The 12,445-nt window shown below is 41.4% G+C and overlaps 1 protein-coding gene across 1 annotated transcript; it reads left to right on the plus strand.

Annotated features, from left to right (window-relative positions):
* The first annotated feature begins 3,932 nt into the window (after positions 1 to 3,932).
* On the plus strand, positions 3,933 to 7,136 carry LOC106806291 (1,2-dihydroxy-3-keto-5-methylthiopentene dioxygenase-like). Its single transcript, XM_014808176.1, has 5 exons — positions 3,933 to 3,970; positions 4,034 to 4,058; positions 4,260 to 4,382; positions 6,041 to 6,220; positions 6,700 to 7,136. Exons 1-5 carry the CDS (start codon positions 3,933 to 3,935, stop codon positions 6,811 to 6,813), a joined length of 480 nt encoding a protein of 159 aa, XP_014663662.1. The 3' UTR covers positions 6,814 to 7,136.
* Positions 7,137 to 12,445: the final 5,309 nt, after the last annotated feature.

The raw sequence follows: 12,445 nt of genomic DNA on the forward strand, positions 1-12,445 counted from the left end.
TAGCTGTAGTAGCTGTGTAGCTGTAGCTGTAGGCCCGGCATCGAAACTGTCAGCGGCGGGCCGACGGGCCGACGCGAATTTCGAACACTGAACGCAATAGTATGTAGTATACATACTAGGACCTGTGGATACTTAAGTTGTAATATGAATTGGACAGTTCCTGCTTCAAAAGGCACAACGCACATCCTTCTTAAGTTGTAATATGAATTGGACAGTTCCTGCTTCAAAAGGCACAACGCACATCCTTCGGACATGGTTCAAAAATACAATGTTTCAATAAAATAAAATGTTTTCCCGACCGACCTACCCTATTTTTTTTCGGCATGAAACGGTAACCACACCTATATTTTGTTTTGGCCCTATCAGCGTTACTGAAGTACCTCGAGTAGTTTTGCGTTTATTATTTGCATCGTATGTATACAGGCACGTCTTTGCTGTAGTCTACGCAGGCTATAGTACTAGAGCAAGGCGCGTGACAACGAGCCAGCAGCAGCGCGAAGGGTAGGAGGGGATTTGTCAAATGCATATATACATTAGGTGTCTGCGTGTGTGTGTGCCTGTGTGTGTGATGTATGTATGCATGTCAAGAGTACCGGTACATAATAGAGAGATCATCTCTAGAGAGAGCATCTCTATTATGTACTCTTGATGCATGTCCAGAGAGACATGATACAAGATTGCGTGGCACAGCTTTGCTGTTGATCCTGAGCGCTGCGCGCGGATGAGACGCGCAGTTTCGGTCTGATTGGTTTTGGAGCGCTTGTGATTGTGGTTAGCCTCTTTTCACCACAATGGCGTTAGTGGGGCTGCCGCTGAAGGGGTCGTTGTCGTATCAGGTACTACATATATGTACCCGAGGTACATATATGCATACACAAAGTGTACCAGACTTGTACTACAGAAGTGTATCCTAACCCTAACCCTAACCCTAACCCTAAACATACCTCATATAAAAATATAAACATAATACTAAACAACCTAAAACTACCTCGGGTACATATATCATATGTAGTACCTGATACGACAACGACCCTTCGTGCGTTAGTGGGAACCTATCGATTTAATTGAGGCATACATTAGGCCGACGTTAGGCTTTTTATTTGCAGTGATCGAGGAGTTGTTTACCACAGATAGGAGAGTTATTAGTGGTGCAATAAGATTTATTATACATAATTTTTATTTTTACAGATTTGCTGGAACTGCCAGTGGCAGTGGCAGTGGCAGTGCTTACACAAAATGCATTACTATCAATTTGCCTAAAATTGAGGAGTCTTATTTATATGCGTACCTGTGGCTGTGCTTCACGTGGCAGCTCTCCCAAGTCAAAATGCTTTACGACCAATCACTGAAACGTGATAAAGTTGCAGATATGAAACACACACACACGTATTGCATCGGTTCAAGGATATAGAGCATGGCCCGATTGAGACCTATGTCATTTTTGTCAATGTGGGGGTAGCTCTAGTAACGCTCATAGGGTCTATGTCCCCCAGGGTACTGCCGGAACGTAACTATTTGATATGGTTAGGGTTAGGGTTAGGGAGTAGCCGTAGGCGACTACCTAGACTTGTTAGTGGAGTAGGCGAGGTACGGTCCAGCATATTAGATAGTACCAGGGTACATTCTGGTATACCGGACCGTAACCAGGGTACGTTCCGGCAGTACCCTGGGGGGCATAGACCCTCTCAGCTCTAGTAACTATAGCCCGCGTGCAGTTGCCGCAGGGCCTTCTTATCCGAAGTGTCTTATGTCTTAAGTTATATCCGCAACTAAAATTTAACCTCTAAGTCTAACTATCGTTGAAATGGTCTGCTTGCGGAATTTCTTGTGAACGAACATTCGATTTGCGAACTTCAAACAGCCATTTTTGGCGGCGCTGCAGCAGCGCCAGTCAGCGGGTTGGTCAAATTCCTGATGAATTTGGCGCACGTCTCCACTGCGGACAACGCTTCATACTTGAACATCCCCGCGGTCGCGTGCGCATATCCCGTGGTGTGCCAAATTTGGTGCTTTTATCAAAAAGTGAACACTTTACCTCTTTTTGGGAGCTTAGAACCCCTACTAACAGAGATTAGCTGCCAGAAGACAACGTGAATTAATTTGCCTGGTTTAATTACATAGAAAGTGATGCATTTGAGTGGCATAACGAGATGTAGATGCAATAGGCTTAGAGCAACCACAGGACATTATGTACCAAGAAGGCATTCCCATCATGCCACTGGAAAACAGACAACAAGTCTGGGAAGAAGATCATGATGCCTCGGTGACTGTTTGCTCACTTTTCAACTTTGGCAGCTAACCTTCGTGGTCTGAAATTTTGAATGGATTTTGATTTTTATGTGGGATATTATCTTTTCTTTGTGTTTGGTAAAAAAAAAATTCTGACATTGAAATTTGAATGTATTATCAATTTTGCAAATAAAGTATTAAAGTTGATATTAAACTATGAAAATTGTGGAGTGTTAGGTATAGGGGGGTTTCTGTTCAAGTGTTATAACACTTGAACAGACACGTACCCCCTATACCCCCTGTAACACTAACACCAGGCCATATACCCTCCCCCCCCCACACACACACATACCCTCCAGTGTTACATAAATTTTGAATGAACCCATGGCTAGGTAAACCTGTGCTGCTCAACAGACAAAAATGTACGTGTTTGTATCAGGAGTGCATAATATAGATGTAAATCTATATCTGTATTATGCACTCCGGTTTGTAAGTTTGGAACTCACTAATCCAGAAAGAATGGGATAAGACCAGTTTTGGATTAGTCAAAACTACGAACCATCAAAGGTGAGATTAAAAAACGGAAACATTGCATTGCGTAACTTAATTGTTACTAATACCATTACAACTTACCTAGCAAGAAACATAGCTCAGGCTTAATTACTTGATCCTTTTGACCAAGTGTTAGTGCTATAGCACAAGTTTTCTTTACTATGGCACACATTTACGGTACTCTAATAGAAAAACAGGTACTATAGTAGATTGAGCCAAGGATCACCAGATTCATATCGCAGTTTCGAACCATCAAAGCTGCCGAGTCATCGTATCATGGAATAGTGAGGTTCAACGTGCGTGCGTGTGTGCGTGCGTGCGTGCGTGCGTGTGTGCGCGTACGTGCAAGTATATATATATATATATATATATATATATATATATATATATATATCATATGTATATATATATGTAAATATGGCAATTATATGTGTTCAGTTATATGCAATGAAAGTACTGTTTGTGATGGTTCATCTATACCAAACTCCACGACAGATAGCGCTCTCGCTCATTGGCTCAATCTACCACTGCACAAGTAGATTTTCGGTTACAATTTGTATCGCTTTTTTACGCACAAGTTTTACAGCGGCCAGGTTAATCGTATCCTATGTAATATGATTTTTACTAATAAAAGTTGCAAAGATATTAAAAATCCGACCATTATTTTATGAGAAATTTGATAAAATAGTGATACGAAAAAGTGCGCCATTTACTATATCTTACTGTTTACTAAACTAAGTTCACGTGTTTATTTATATTTATCATGAATTTTCCGGATGCTGCCAATATACCTAATTCTCGAACATTGTCTTCGATGTATTTTTGCGTATTCATTTAAAACATCTAATATTGTCCACCAACAACATGCAAATCATAGAAATTTCTAATGTTTTGTTCGGCGCGATTCGCGGCTGTTGATTGCCATTTGCTGGATTTCCCGGAGCTCCATTTGAAAAATAGTGCTAGCATTGTGCAGTGGTATCCTGAGTGTGCGAAGGGGGCGCTGCATGCAGTTTGCATCTATACATGTATAGTGTGCTATAGAGACTGCCTGCTGGGATAGATAAATAATCTATTTGCTTGCAGAGCTCCACTATATATATCCCGATAATTCATATTGTTGTTTTATCTAGAAATTATTACAAATCAAAATGGTGAGAGCGTGGTACATGGCAGATGTAACAGAAGGGTATGATCCAAAGTCTGAGCTCCAGCTAAATCCCGGCAAGAAGTAGAGGTGTCATGCTTGCAGAAAGCTGGGCGTAATATATTTTAAGGTGCGCACAAAACTTTCTTTGTTATAAAATATAACCTAGTGGCATTATGCCAATTTATTGTGCTGCTGTTTAAATCTATCGTCTTAGAGCTATAATACTATGTCGCACTAATTAAGCCAGATAGTACTGTACTATGTTTTATGAATTTAGCATTTTGCAAAGATTTTAATGACATTCCATTCTTTCGCTATTTGATTTTAGTTTGACACAGACTGTAGTAAGGACCAAGAAAAACTGGAAGTGCTAAGAAAGGAAAGAGGCTATTCTTATGAAGATCATGTCACTATAAGTAAGGAATCGTTTAAGGAAAAGTTTGATTCCATGGTAAACACAACTTCTTTGTCTAATGTATGTTATGAAAAGTAAAATGAAAATATCTCTCCAGGGGTAGAAATAAGGAGAAAAAAAGAGATCTAGTTTGAAATTAAGATGGTCCTCCTAAATTTCAAATTGTTCTCTAAAAGTAATGCGGCGTGCAAGCGTAAGATTTGCTATGGTCAACACTGGATTAGCAATAATCGAAACATGGAAACTTCAAAGAAAATTGTTGAAATGGGACCAAAATATTCAATGGTCTGGCGGAAAATCTGATGGTCCTCCTGATTATTTGATGGCCCCGGACCATCAGACCATCGCTTATTTCGACCCCTGCTCTCTCTCTATTGATAGTGAGGAATTTGTTTTAATCACGTATTTACTGACATGCTTGTGGTTTTGTATCTTTCATACCGATTCACATTGACTACTAAGTTTATTGACAATTCTCCCACTCTCATCTCGTGTAGTTTTCCTACGCATCGTGCTTCATACAGCAACACACAGAACATAGGCATGAACATAAAAAACCTGCTTCTAAACTGCTCTGATCCCGCCATTACCACAGAACCCAGTCTACAAACCTGTCTAAACCTGACGTCATGTGTGACCTTCAGACCAGTGCACAATCTGTCATCGTTGTCATGTGACGCAGTGCTGCGGATGCTGCCCCGCCGGGTGCTCCGATCGATGCTTATAACCTATCGTGAGGGTCGTACGACATGTCAGCTTCTAGAAGTCTGCCTGTATGTATAACACAGAGATCGCGAAAAGACTCGGGATGTCAATTTGAGGGTCAAAGGTCAAGGTGTGTCAATGGAGGGGGAATATTTCCACCTTAACTTAAAGTATAGGAGGAAATACGGAATTGCGGCACAAATCTCAACGGCTTGCTTGACCTACGCTCTTAAATAATATTCGATGTATAGTGTGATGGGGAGGAAACCCATCACCAGCGCAAAATTGGAGGTCAAAGGCCAGTGGTGGAAAGGTCAGATATGAGACATTTTCTGAGGACATGGTCTAACGGACTGAGTGCAAAACTTTTTTGTTTCAGCGCTGACCTACCATTTTTATCACTTTATTGAAAGGACCATGAAATGTGCTTTCCGCTGACTTGCGAAGAGTAGTGTCTGATAACCTTTTGACCCTCAAGAGGAGGGGTAAACACGCATTTGTTGACTGTTAACAAAGGACTGAACTGCTTTTGCTATTAGAGCCCCCTCCACCATCTGTTTTAGTAGTATCCTAGATATATGCTCTGAGCGCGAACGCGGTGGCGGGAGGGCGCACTTGATTCGGTTGCCAGTGAGTTTATTCAGAAGAATACCCGGCTACAGTACACGTCAGTTGAGCGCTGTCGCTCTGCGGCACTTGTATATTACGTTATATAGCACGTTTATTAAATATTTCACAACGTCGTTGCTTCTCACTTGCATTGCTGTTCCCACCATCAAGAAACAGAAATGACATCCTGCAATGAGAGTGTAACTTCCTCATTATTTGCAGCCTCTTGCTGCTCACTAGCCTTTCCCTGAGCTGAGAATTGGATTCCTCAATACCCTAGCCCATGGCCGGAGTATAGAAAGTGGCTTACCCTCTAGCGGTTCTGTGTATGTGCATTGACCGCAGAACAGGTGTCTGTTAATGCGGATGTTATCTGATAGACACAGATGTTTTTCATCGAGCATCTACACGAGGATGACGAGATTCGTTACATCCGCGACGGCAGCGGCTACTTCGACGTGAGAGACCGCGGTGACAAGTGGGTGAGGATTCACATGACGAAAGGTGACATGATCATCCTACCTGCCGGCTTATACCACAGGTTCACTCTCGACTCTCAGGTGCGTGGATTTACCTGCACGTTTGTTTACTCAGGTGCGTTTACATAACAGGGTATGCGCGCGCCCTGAAAAACTCGGACTGTCCAGGAATTTCAAACTGATGTTTTCCAGGCCGGGAAAATTCTGGAAAGACCTGGAAAATGTGGTATTATTATATGTGGTACTTGGGAAGTCCTGGAAATTTAGCAATTATTTATTGCATCCCATTTTACCAATTCTCATAACAAGTTTAATATATTATATATAAGATATATAAGATATATATAGATTATAATATGTGTTTTTCATTACAGCCTATAGCTATATCTCCTTACTTGCTCGAGTCAATAGTTTGTTCAATAAGTGGTGATTAGAAAATACGGGACACAAAGACAGACATGCACTTGGCTTCAATTTCGGGGTCCTGACTGAAAAGTGGACAGTGCCTGCTTTAGTTTCATATGTTAACATTTAGTTTGAATTTTTTTCATTGTTGTTAGGAATACGCGAAAGCCAGTCGATATTTCATCGGTGTGCCCGTGTGGACACCCATCAACAGACCAGCTGATGATCACCCAGCCCGTATTGCGTATTTGAAGACCATATCGGCCTAGGATTTGCAAGTGTCTTATAAACACCATGACAACTTTAGATAATTTACGTCTCTGTGGCAGGAATCCTTAGCCGACAGGAGATATAGGGCCAGCTAATCGTCATGTTGTAGCAGCAGTGGCACAAGTGTTTTACCACTGAAGGACAATTTTCAACTTGGCTTAAAGTCTCATCAGTTCCTTCTAAATTTTAATACACCTCTGAAATTGTGAGCTCTCGGTCGAAAAAGCTACAATAAATTAGGTTGTTTAAACATAATACTGTAATATGTGGTACGTGAATATAAAACGTGATACGTGAATAAACAGAAAAATCAATTGTCAGACATCTTTGTCAGATTGTTGCCTTCCAAATTTTGGTTGTCTATTTTAAAGCCTAAATATTTTAATATTTTAATATTTAAAAGTCTATTTTAAATTTTGGTTGTCTTGTTTAAAGCCGCACAATGCGCATCCAAACGCTAATTTCTCCAGTACTAGACTAGCAATACTCGTGTCTGAATAATCACACACTTATGACAAAATCAAACTCTAGTTCCCCATTTCAGCTGACCGTGTCTTATAAAAGGATTTGAAAATACCTCCAATGTTGTTAAATCTCTCCCGATGGTTGTTGACAGTTTCCCGCAAGCAACCGTGCAGCGGTGCTGCGGGACAGGCGGTAGCGGGTGTAGGCAAAGACTAAAACATGTGATGGCACCTCACCACACTTCGAGCTAAATTGTTTGGCAGAACAGTCGGCGTTTGCGCCAGAATGCCAGTTTTCTCACCTCTTTCTTGTGGTTTTAAGCTAAACCGCAGTGAAATGAGGAGCAACTAGAGTTTATTTTCTCATAAGGTAGTGTGATTATGCATGACTAGTCTAGTACTGGAGAAATTATCGTTTGGATGCGCATTGTGCGGCTTTAAGTTACGAAATAAGATAGATTCATAAGCTAAACTAATTTTGAAGTAAGTCACTGCAAGATTAAATCGTAAATCACCCCCCCCTCCCCCTGTGATTCTCGCAGGGCACTTCCCTGCTTCAGTTGTGACCTGGTTTGGCAGGGCTGCACTATCTTATGTAGTGCGTAGTTATACATGTGCAACAAATCGGCTGTACTTTTTGTATTTTCCATTCCTGTATGCCTTCACAGTATTTTCAGTGAATAAAAGACGGGTAATACACTGAGTATAAAAATATTGCGTCTGAATAGCTGCATGCAACTTTCGATCATCACATAATATCATGCGTAATATTATTAGCTCTTGATAATATCATGAACAAATGTATTAGATTAGATTAGGTTGATTTACGTAGCACCATCAAATACATAAACACATAAATTGAGCATAGCTTTAGGCAACGAGTGGAGAATTAATCTAGGTTTTAGCTGGCCTCCTTTTTTGTATAAGTTAGTAATTTACCATTGGTTTTTAAATGTGCACATAACTAGTACGGCAATAAATGCACAGGAAGACGATAAAGTTGTTGACCGATTAATTTGGAAGCTATATCCAGAATACACTGTCACTTCTACATACATATATGTATATCATAGTAAACATTACTCATGGGTACACCAATATACACATGTCCAATATATTATCGTACACATGTTCAGGAGTGAATAAAAACTAAAAACTGTTTTAATTGACTTTGATATGGTAATAATAAAATCCAAATTTGGATAAAAAACAATCTACATATGACTCTATATTTGCTATTTCAGAGATTTTTCATGGACCGAATGCGCCAAGAATATTAAATGGTTTATATTAATCCAACTACTGCTTTTTTCTTAAAGGCATGGTACCTATAATGGGTGAAAATAATAAGCATAGAGATAACTGTTATCAAAAATGCGATTTACAAATCAACGGTATGAAAGTGCATACTCCAGATGGGGACATACAACAATGCGGCCTGTCCTACGTTACGTGAACCTGTCAGAAATCGTTATGTTGTGTCATCCCGACGATGTGCATTCATTTCCGTGTCGACAAAACATCGGACCAGAGGCCGCTTGAAGCTCAAGTTTCGAAAAAAAGTAGAGATAAGTCTATTACTAAAGCGAAGGCGGTTTCGCGATCTGCGGAAGGCGAAGCCGCTTTCGCTCTAATATAGACTTATACTTTTTCGAACCTTGAGGCGCTCCAAGGGCCTGTGATCGACACACTTCAAACATGTACAGTTAGGCCCGTACCGAGCTTTCTATTGGGGGGGGTTACGTTTTTCAAATCATTGGCAATATTGCTCGGCAGGGGCGTGTACAGGGATTGTACGGCAGGGGTCTAACCGTAACCCATAGTTGCGAGCACTGCGAAGGGGGGGTCATGGCGGGCCCGTCCCAGAAATTTCTTTTAAAATACACCCCTTAAGAATGCGTTTTCTGCAGGAGCAAGGGGGGGTCCGGACTCCCTGGAGCCCTCCCTAGCTGGTACACGCCGCCTGCTCGGGCGCCAAGCGACGAGCGGGGAGGGTGTAGGGAGGGGTGTTTGCACTGTTCGCCTCCGCACGATGAGATGTTTTGCAATTATTAACTAAAATGGAGGCGACCTGAGGTGAAATTCTTCAAATTTTCAAAAAAAAATATTTTTGGCTTGGGGGGGAGGGGCTCGGGGGGGTCTCATGAACCGCGAACCCCCTGGCTGACGGCGCTGTAACAGTTGTACAGAAAATAGCCAATTAATTTGATAGTCAATAGCAACAGCAGACCTGACGACTATCTCGAATATTTTTAGGATCACAACATTGTTACGTAACTTACCAATTTACGTAACACTGCACTGGAGCACATTCCAATAAAGACTCCGTGTATATGACGCTTCCACCAAGGAGCTACTATATACACGCAAGTGAAACGAACTTTGCGAGGTTGAAAGTCCCGTATGTTGATGACGTATGCATACATTACACCTAGTTTTAGTCAAACGCCCAATTCAAGTCACTGGGTCATAAGGTGACATTAGCGTAACACTGCACAAAACGGACAGATACGAGTGACATTGACTCTTACAAATGGATTAAGCTCGGTCACATGACAGTTATTGAAGTTTGTAAGACACTAGAGAAGGAACAAGTTGCAACATATTTAACAGTGTTACTGGGGCTTGGGTGCAGCAGAATTTGTTGCGGTGTTATTTTGTTCTTGAAGTCTAGGGGGACAGAGCGCTTTACGTAACATTCAGCAATATTTTCATGTTCTGTTATTTATCAGGCATTCACGAGAACAAAATTCTCACTAAAACATATAAATCATTCCAGGAGTTCATAGTCTTGCAAGATTATTTATTTACAACAATGAAAAAGCGTAAATAATATTTATTTCCTTCTAATGTAGCTATGATGGCAGGGGCGTAGATAGCGGGGGGATGGGAGGATGCACCCCCCAGCTTATTGACGTGGGGGAGGGATGGGCGTAGTACAACATTCCCGCTACTTTCAGGAAGGAAACATGGGGGATTCAATAATTCTGAGGGAGGCACCTGCATACCCCGCAATCGTTTCTTACCACCCTCCTCGAAATCTCTGCATTGGCCACTGTCGAGCGTAAAAATTTATGCACCGAGCAGCTCAAACGTTCCTAGTCGGCGCGCTGTATGAAGTACTGCAGCTACTACAAGATTATGATTAATGAATAATTGTGTATGCATATCAAAGTCAATTTGGGTTCATCATGACAGGGGCGTAGATGAGCGGGGGGGATGTGGGGTATATCCCCCCACACTATATGAGGTGTGGTGCTTCATCACCCCCGATACCTTCAGGAAGAAAATGGAGAAAAATTTAATATATTAACAGACAAAAATACTCGGATATTTATCTACTAAATCCTCATGCGCTATATATATTCTATATGTGAGTTAATTAAGAAAATGAACGTGGGACATTATTTTACTGAAAACTCAGACGGTTAATTTTGACCATTCCCATATGAGCGATTCTTTTTTATTATCAAAATCACCAAATAATTCTATCATGGCTCGACGAAGTTAAATCCTTGCTTTATTCAAAAATTAGAAATAGACTAATTGAGAGTAGGGTTTGAATTTTCAAGGGGGTTGAACTGGGAAAGTTCAATTATATCTCATCACGAGGGGGGATGTGGTGCTGAGACCCCGACCGGAGTATATATTCCGATTTTGTAGAGGAGGGTGAAAATATAGCACTATTTATGGTTCCAAATGGTTTGTTTTTGCTCATATTCTTTTGCAGTTTTAAGTGTTCTCACTGTTTCAGTATAAATATAGCGTTTTATCAAATTTCAGGGGGATTGACTTCAAGTGCTGTAGTGTCACTGGGGGTCGGTAGTACATGGGGGCGTGTTCGCGCCCCGCCTAGAAATGTATTCAGGTAACGTAATTTTAGCTCTAGTAAGTCTGCACGGCAAGCCCGAGTGAGAACTATGTACATGTGTAGCACAGATTTGGTAGTAAGCATTTTTTAGTCTTTGGGTGTCTCCCCAAAGGTAAAAATGCTCATAATCAAGCTGTGATGTTATTGTGACTGAAGATTGTTTAAATAGTGCTGCCTCAAGTGCAGCAAGTTGCATCCGAAGAGGTGTTATTTGAACAAAATTCCGGGCGAGGTCCATGGACCCCCCCCTAAAGAGGAGGGGGACACGACCCTAAAGGAGGAAAAATCCTGTTTCTAGTGATAAAGATGGTCCAAAATGATTGATTTTAGGATTGCAACTTTTTTAACAATTCCACACAGTGGCGCTTCGTGCCGCCGTGAGCTCGCAAATGATTCGCCCCTAGAATTCACTTCTGGATTCAGCCATTGCTGTGTGTGTGGGGGGGGGTGCGTGTTTAATAAACCTTCTGAATCAAAGAAAAAAACTAACCCTTCGAATTCACAAAATTGGACTTAAACATATCACTTTTTTCGAAATTGACCTCAAAAACGACATCTGAATGTTCTAATATTGCTAAAAAATCCACGAGCTTCCGGGTGCTCGCGCCCCCTGGACCCGGCAGGGCTCGCCCGTGCACCCCACCAGGTTCCCCTAGGGCGGGCCCCTGGACCCACACAATTAGAAGGGCTTTGCATCAAGGAGCTCGGGTGTGAGCGGCACTTCGCGCAAACTCTCATATATCATTTGAGAAGTAACAGCGCAAATCTCCCCCACAAACTGAGGTTATGTCTAGGCCACTGATGATAGGAACTGTCCATATTGTGGACTACGGAAAATAAGGGGTCTGTGATACCTTGTGCTGTAAATAAGGCAATTACAAATGGGTATGATCCTAATTGTTTTATGAATTAATCTCTAAACATATTAAAGTATAAATAAGAAGAATTATAGGTTATATTCACGTGTTTATTTATTTTATTCAAGTAATTTTTCTTCTTGGGTGACAATATCCTGAATAGCAAATATAAAGTCATATATACGTATATATAGTCAAAATTGTATAAATAGGACCAATTAAGGCGAAATTACAGAAGTGGATTGATTTATGAAACAAATTTTGATTATAATCGTGGGGGAGTGCATGCGTACGTGTGCGTAGGTGGATATGATATGAGGGCGCGCGCGCGTGTGTGCGTGGTGTATGCGTCGGTGTGCGTGCTGGTGGTGCGATGGAGGAATATCTGCAAAACGCTGCTGACAGCCAGGAATGGTTCATGTTTTTACCAGCAGTTGCG

The sequence above is a fragment of the Priapulus caudatus genome, unplaced genomic scaffold, assembly GCF_000485595.1.
Source record: "Priapulus caudatus unplaced genomic scaffold, Priapulus_caudatus-5.0.1 Scaffold152, whole genome shotgun sequence".
NCBI classification, from domain to species: domain Eukaryota; kingdom Metazoa; phylum Priapulida; class Priapulimorpha; order Priapulimorphida; family Priapulidae; genus Priapulus; species Priapulus caudatus.

Bases quoted from the DNA above. Each gene is read 5' to 3' on its own strand.
- LOC106806291 (XM_014808176.1), top strand. From the start codon at position 3,933: ATGGTGAGAGCGTGGTACATGGCAGATGTAACAGAAGG. The intron at 3,971-4,033 runs GTATGATCCAAA...TCATGCTTGCAG, and splicing joins ATGGCAGATGTAACAGAAGG to AAAGCTGGGCGTAATATATT. The intron at 4,059-4,259 runs GTGCGCACAAAA...ATTTGATTTTAG, and splicing joins TGGGCGTAATATATTTTAAG to TTTGACACAGACTGTAGTAA.